This window comes from Sinocyclocheilus rhinocerous, unplaced genomic scaffold (genome assembly GCF_001515625.1).
Source record: "Sinocyclocheilus rhinocerous isolate Xijiao unplaced genomic scaffold, SAMN03320098_v1.1 scaffold72, whole genome shotgun sequence".
Classification (NCBI taxonomy): domain Eukaryota; kingdom Metazoa; phylum Chordata; class Actinopteri; order Cypriniformes; family Cyprinidae; genus Sinocyclocheilus; species Sinocyclocheilus rhinocerous.
The window spans coordinates 3,720,995-3,728,240 of record NW_015628351.1 but is presented as its reverse complement, the minus strand read 5'-3'; the positions used below and the strand labels follow the sequence as shown (position 1 = coordinate 3,728,240).

The 7,246-nt window shown below is 38.2% G+C and overlaps 2 protein-coding genes across 7 annotated transcripts in view; both read right to left on the bottom strand.

The window, feature by feature from the left end:
• The window catches only part of LOC107737595 (ubiquitin carboxyl-terminal hydrolase 19-like), a 29,738-nt gene extending 25,801 nt beyond the window's left edge, over window positions 1–3,937 (bottom strand). For all 3 annotated transcript variants that reach the window (XM_016549152.1, XM_016549150.1, XM_016549151.1), the window contains exons 1-2: window positions 3,567–3,937; window positions 1,462–1,791 (exon numbers count right to left, since the gene is read on the bottom strand). In XM_016549152.1, the coding sequence (XP_016404638.1) occupies window positions 1,462–1,627 (166 nt within the window). In that variant the 5' untranslated portion in view covers window positions 1,628–1,791; window positions 3,567–3,937. The remainder of the gene's footprint in view (window positions 1–1,461; window positions 1,792–3,566) is intronic.
• A 1,132-nt stretch (window positions 3,938–5,069) lies between these two features.
• LOC107737594 (laminin subunit beta-2-like) overlaps window positions 5,070–7,246 on the bottom strand; it is a 44,187-nt gene continuing 42,010 nt past the window's right edge. For all 4 annotated transcript variants that reach the window (XM_016549146.1, XM_016549147.1, XM_016549149.1 and 1 more), the window contains one exon: window positions 5,070–5,863. In XM_016549146.1, the coding sequence (XP_016404632.1) occupies window positions 5,727–5,863 (137 nt within the window). In that variant the 3' untranslated portion in view covers window positions 5,070–5,726. The remainder of the gene's footprint in view (window positions 5,864–7,246) is intronic.

The following is a 7,246-nucleotide window of genomic DNA, read 5'->3' as shown; positions in this document are numbered from 1 at the left end:
AGGTATTCGGCCAATCACAACGCATTGGATAGCTGGCCAATCAGAGCACACCTCGCTTTTTCAGACCGATGAGCTTTGTAAAAATCGACACGTTTCAGAAAGGCGGGGCATAGAGGAGAAACAATAATGTACAGTATGTGGAAATTAATGTGTTTTTAACCTTAAACCGCATAAACACATTTCATTACACCAAATACACAAAATAATGTTCTTTTTAGCAACATCAAATGACCCCTTTAAAGTGGTTCTGCATATCTGAAAGTAAAACAAAAATAATCTGTATCTGTCATAAAGCAATATCCATCTCTCTCTAGACTGGCCAACTTAAGCATATTCAACTAAGTCTAAGAAGTTGCCATATATAGACACACGTACGCCAAGACGCTAAAATTCTCCATGAATGCCAGGTGCATGATAACATTAGATGATTAGAAAAGCCACCACAAACTAAATAAACAATACATATGGTCTTACATAAACAGTCAAAACGTAAAATAAGGTTTATTTAAAGGCATAGTTCCCCCAAAAATGAAAATTCATCAGTCATCATTTATTCAGCCTCAACCTGTCTGAGTTTCCTTCTTCTCAAGCAGCAAAGAAAATATTGTGAAGAATGATGGTAAACAGTCGATGGTAGCCATTGACTTTCATGAAGGTGAGTAAATGACAGAATTTAGATTTTTAGGTCTATCTTTTAGAACTATCCTTTTAACACAAATGACAGTAACTATCAGTAATATGAAATATAGTCCTACATATCTGTACAAAAAGAAAAAAAAAATCTGAGATCATTCAGGTCAGCTCTAATTGTTGTAGTTTTACTTTCATTACTTCCTTGTTTTGTTCAAAGATAATTACCTAAAGATGATTATCATAAATGTCATTCTAAATGAAACTGGATTCGCCACATACCAACCAAAACCAGCTTCTTATGCCACACAACAACCAATTCATTAGACACGCTCAGGACACAGTGCCATAGCTAAATCAATACTGACTAGCATGGCAGAACAACTACACGAGTTCAGCTTCTTTCACACAGTTAATGTCTGTTAACTTTCCAGTTCCCCGTTTACCACACTACATAACAGATTGGAAACCAGCCCAGCTCTGTACACGAAAATAGGACAAGGACTATACAATACCTTTAATGACTTTAACCTCAAGTTATGGGCCAGTCTGCATTTTATAATGGTCAAAAGGACACTGCACCACAGACACTTCCTATCAGTTCATATTATATTAGATATCACTGCGGTAAATGTTTTATCCCATGCTATACTTTTGCCCCAAGCATATGAATCAAATATCCGTCTAGGACTCAACAGTTTGATTTCCAAGAGTAACACCTTGCTGAAGACAAAGCGAAAGGACAATCAAAAAGATAAGAGATAAAATGAATTGGGGAAAAAGCAATTCAGACCTACTTCATGAGTGTTTACAAACTAAGTCACCCCTCACCTTTTCTAGTCTCTGAGCTGGTGGCTGAGGCGGCCCGCTTGGCTTCCTTGCTCTCCTGGTTGGCTCTGTCCTTCTGCTTCTTCTTACTGGTGCTGACCGCGTCGTCAGGTCCTCTCTGACCTCGCCTCCGGCCCGATTCACTGGGGCCTGTACTGCTGCTGGCCATCTTCAGCCACTTGCTGCTAATGGGTCGGCTGTCTCCTACCTCGCTCCTGCTGCTGGAGCTACTTCCACAGGGGTCTTGATCTGAGCTGTGCCGTTTCCTGCCCGGTCCAGCTATCTTGGCGGCGTTTCAAGTGAGAGCACTCCCAGAAGAGAATCAGAGGGAGACTGTGAACAAAACACAACAACAAAAAATGTATATATTACAAACAGACTCTGGTTGAGTGGCAGTACAAATTACTAAAGTCTGGAATACACTACACAACTTTTTCACAGATTTTTCCCCAACGCTAGGTCAGTTTGAAGTCAGAGTTGACACATTCCACAGAAAATTATGTAGGGTATGATGTAAACAGACTCTTTTTAGCTTCAAACATATTTCATAATTTGAGCCCATTTTACTGCAGTGTGTACACAAGCGTAAGATGCCTAGTGTTTTAAAATAGCAGATTTAAGATACACCAGAACTAGTGACAGATCTTAAAGGCAGACCATAAAAAAGGGCTGAACTATGTATGTTCTATCCATCTGTTTTTAGTTGGATTTTTTGAGATGCGGGCATTGCACTCAAAAATTAATTCAAGCTTTAAGTCAATTGTAGAGGGGTGGGGTTTAAACAGATTAATTGATTATAGAAGTCTGGTATCCATCACTAGAGAGATGATCCAGTTATGACATTTTGATTACAATATTTTTTCAAACAAATGCAACATATACATGAATGAATCATGCATTTATCAAAGAGATTTTAATTTCATGCTAACATTAATACTTTTAAACACCACAATAAAATATGAAATAAAGATATGTTTTTATTTATTTTCTTTGTTTTGAAAAACTGTTTATTTCCGGGTAGAATTAAAGAAAAAACTATATTTTCATTGTGGTCTCAGACTTTTGGATCCTACTTTATGTAATCGGATATTTATAACAGAATGTTTTGTATTGACTTGGAAGGCATTCTTGAGTTATTCAAAATCATCTTTCTTTTAGAAAAAAGCTAAACCTCACTAAACCTAAATTCTTCTTCTTTAATTTTTTATGATTATTATTTTGCTAGACAAAGATTACAGCCAAATGTGGCTTTTATAATCAATATCTGTCTAATTATGGGAAAATACAGAAACAAAAACGGGATGGATAGGGGTACGTTAGTGTTTGAAAAATAATAAAGTATGTCTGTATTTTAATATGTAACAGTTAAGTGGTTGCTGTCATGATATAATGATGGCATTATAAAAAAGAAAAGACCTCTCTTTTTAAAAATCTAGTGTGTTCGGACAATCAAATGTCCAACCAAACCTTCTGGTTTCACTACAACACTTTCACTTTTTTATTAAAACACCGTCTAGCCACCAAAACCGATGCCGGTTACTGTCACCATCAAGGCACTTCGCTGTCATTATCCAAAACGAATATGGAGAAAGACAAAATATCTTTGAATTTAATCATCTTCACATTTCCTTTTTTCTCCTTTTCAGCTGTCAAATGAGAAAACTGTACCCAAGGGAAATCAATCAGCTTATAAACCCGTAATGATCGCTAATGCCGCGGCTGCCAACCCGGCTAGCTTAGCCTGTCTGACTCAATTCCACACTCAAGTTCTCTTTAACTCAAAACATGCCTCTAACAACTGTCCCTTAACATTAATTTTGGTCTAATACTAATAAATATCATTCGTACGATTTGTGACATATCTTAACTTTGTTGTCTGGTTGTAGGAGATGCCGGTTCGCCGTGTTGTGTGCGGAGCGAGCTGAATCCCCGTTAAAGGGAACAGAAGCACGAGGCCTCTCGCTCCGCGCCGGCTGCCCAGCTAAACACTTCACCGCAAGGTCGGGTGGTGCGGTACTGACAAACTTATGTAGGCTATACCTACAGGACAGGTTGAAGGCATATTACGATACCTGGATAAGACAACAGTTGTTTAAATGAAATCTTACTTTGTTTCGTTATTCTTCTGTAATGAGGAGTCGCACCGGCGTGTCCTTTCCTCCGTCAGCGGAGCCGCGGCGACTGCAGCTTAAATTCAGCCCCAGGCTTCACACACGGCAGCGGGCCGCCGATCGCCCCTGAGCCGCATCAGCTCGCCTGCTAAAAATAAATTCTTTTATTTCCAAAATAATCTTAACCAGGACCCATTTTGTGGTGTTAAAACAGAAACCGAGCTACTGTAAACAAAAACAAAGACGCAACGACGGTGCCCGTCCTCCACTTGAGAGCCGACCGCTGCTCTGTGACTCCCACTTTGTTGGAGAACAAAAACAAACCGGGTAGAGACGGCGATCACGCCAACCTGCTCCACACACAAACATACGCACGGTCTACTTCCGGACAGCACTCTGCGTTTACAACCATGCGCAGAGTAAAACTTTTTTTGGTGCGAGATTTCGTGATGCATTTGATATGTAAATATCTTAAAGTATACATTTGAAACATACTGTTGGATGTTATTCATTAAAACGTCAAAGACGGTCCTTGTTTCGTTTGTGGATCTGTTCAAGTCAAACTGTGGTTCTGTTGAGCGGTAGTGCCATCTGTTTATGACTCTGTACCCGTAACTACCGTTCAAACTATTATTATTCAGCAAGGACGCATTGACTAAACTTGACAGTTAGGCCTAGGATATTTATACTGTTACAAAAACTGTATTTTAAGTAAAAAAAAACTTTCTATTAATCAAACAATCCTGGAAAAAAATTATTACGGTTTTCTTATATAATATTAAGAAGCACAACTGTTTTCAACATCGGTAATAATAACAAATGTTTCTTGAGCACCAAATCAGCATATATTATAAGGCGTTTGAAGGATCATGTGACAATAATGATGCTGAAAATTCAGCTTTGCAATCACAGAAATAAATACATTTTAAATATACGAAAATAGAAAAGATATTTTACATTGTAATAATATTTCACAATATTACTGTTTTTAATGTATTTGGTGAGCATAAAATACTTATTTCAAAAACATTAATGTATGCCAACTACTATTATTAACTATTGTTTGGGTTTGTCATATAATTTCTCTCATTTTAAGTAGGTTTGATTTGGTTCTGTTTGATAAAAACAGCATTTGCATTTAATACATGTGTGATGTGCAAACGTTTTGTTAACACTGGACGATTTTCTGACTGCTTTGACACATCAATAGATGGAGCTGAAAATCTATTCAAAACCATCCTGCAGTCAAATATTTGACACATTATTTTTGTATCTGATGGTGTTCACACATGTGAGGTGAGCTGGAAGGAAAACACTTTCTCACAATTTGTGAGAAAATGGAAGATGCAGATCCCACTCAACATAAGTAAATACTTAATGAAACTTCATTCAACCTTTATGTTTTTAACTTTTTAATTGTTTGTTCCTCATATATTATTATATATTAGGGTTAAATGTAACAGGCTAACAATCACACAGACAATGTACAGAAATCACACAGGGATATTATTTATTTGTATTATTTATCGTGAGAAGAAACACGGTGTACATCAATGTACATGATACACAACCAATGGCTCTAAATGGACAACTCATTTTACTTCATTTAACAATGTCGTTTACTGTAATTTCTCAGACATATATTCAGCCTATTATAGAAACTAATTTCTCAAAAGACAACAAATGTGTCTCATTAGAAAACGAGTGTTAATAAAGTACCAAGCTATACCAGTTTTAAAAGAAAAAGGGCAAGCAGAAAATCTATACAATAAAACGTCTGTGGCATGATTCAGTGTCTCTAACATTCAAGCAAACTCAGTATCTTCATCATACTGTATTCAGTATTTTACAAGCACATTTCTAATACCAAGAAAGTAGAATACTGCTCTGCCTTACAAGACACATGTGAACATCTGCATTGCATTCAGTTCCAGAATGAAAACAGGTTAATGTAGTGTTGTTATAACAGTAGCCCTTCATTAAAACTACATTTGTTCCAGAAATCGCGTCTGGTGGCAGTTTGGCATTGTCTTGTAGGTTTGTTGGCAAAAACTGTAGCAGCCTGGGAAAAGAGTCAAATGACAGATCCTTTCAGACAGTAGTGAACTTTCAGAGACAGCAGCAGTCCAGCTGTTGTGCTTTCCTTCCTGTGACCGATTATTGACAGGTGTTGTAGATCTGAATCTGCTTATTGATTGCATTCAGGATTGCCTTCATTTTATCTTCCAGGCCATCCAGCTGCCTGGCTTTTCCTTCCAATACCTTCTGATTTTCCTCATAGTCCTTTTCAAGCTCTGTGTATGCAAAACATCAACAAAGCCAGGTCAGAATTACAAGGAAATAAAACAATGAATGCCTTCCAAGATCAGTACTACATATCTCCACAAGAGGGCAGTTTATGTTTTTCAGTTACTTGATCAACAAATGTGACCCTGGACCAAAAAAACAGGCTTAAAGGTGCAATAGGTGATTGTCTTCAGAAACATTTTTTGTTATGCTGGTTGAAAGTCTCTTCACATCCCGATAGCAATCATTAAGTTAAGTGGTCTAAATGTATTTGTCTGTATTTATATATTCTGTGGAAGGTGTAGGATCAAGAAATGTTCGTCTAATCAAAACGTTCGGTCCGAGCGTTTTAATATGCTGTCCTACCTGCCTGTCAACATATGTATTAGCATAACTCTGCGCACCCTGTTCGCGCAGACAGAATACGTCATCAGCGCGTTCACGCACACTGTGCAGACAGAGCGAGAATGGCAGGCAAACATCAACAAGCCGATCTTCCTTCCTGGTATTGTAGTACTTTCAAAGATTTCTCACCAGTGAATGACACATGATGTAGCCCAGCGGTTAATCTAGTCCTCGCGCCAGCTCGTTAGAAGCGAGCTACGTGCATGAACTGTGTGCCAATCCATATGATCCCTACAAGTGTTCATTGCTCTCTCTTCCCTGAGCAGGGGAAATCCATTGAAGTTTACTTCACTTCGGAACATGGGCTGGAATTGGGAACCTGATGTAGCCTATTGTAGTAATGTTGTCTCTGGTCTGTGAGTGTAAATGCGTTCAGGGGGCGTGGCTTTGGACGGCGATTGCAGGGAGGGTGGGACGTTCGCTTTCAGTGCTATCAGGCTAAAGTTAGCATTTTCCAAGATCTCCTACTGCACCTTTAAGAAATGAAATGCAGCTGCGTTTTGCTCAGAGACGAACAGTTATTGATTTGTCTTTATATTTTCGTTGGCAAAATTGAGCAAAACAGACAACATTGTGCCTAAAATAACACAAATTAACTTCTTACTTACTGATCTGTTGTATAAGATCAGTATCACATTTGCACTCGTGTGATATTGCTCTTAGCTTATTGCTGCTCGTGTGATATCGCTTAACTATATGATGTAAATATGAGACAAAAACTCAAACAGGGGCATTTTTGCCCCATATCTTGAATTTTAGGGACATTCTAACTACGTTCTCTAGGCTCCATCACGCAGTGAGTTGTTGCCCTGCCTCATATTTGTCATCAGTCAACTGTATGAAATGTCAGATGACCCACATAGGTCTGGGGCGGGGCAAGTGAGTTAAATGCGTTAATAATTTTAACGCGTTATTTTTCACTGTAATTAATTAATCTGATTAGGTTTGTATTCCGCGGCAGCCCTCCTGTTAAGTCCTCCTTGTGT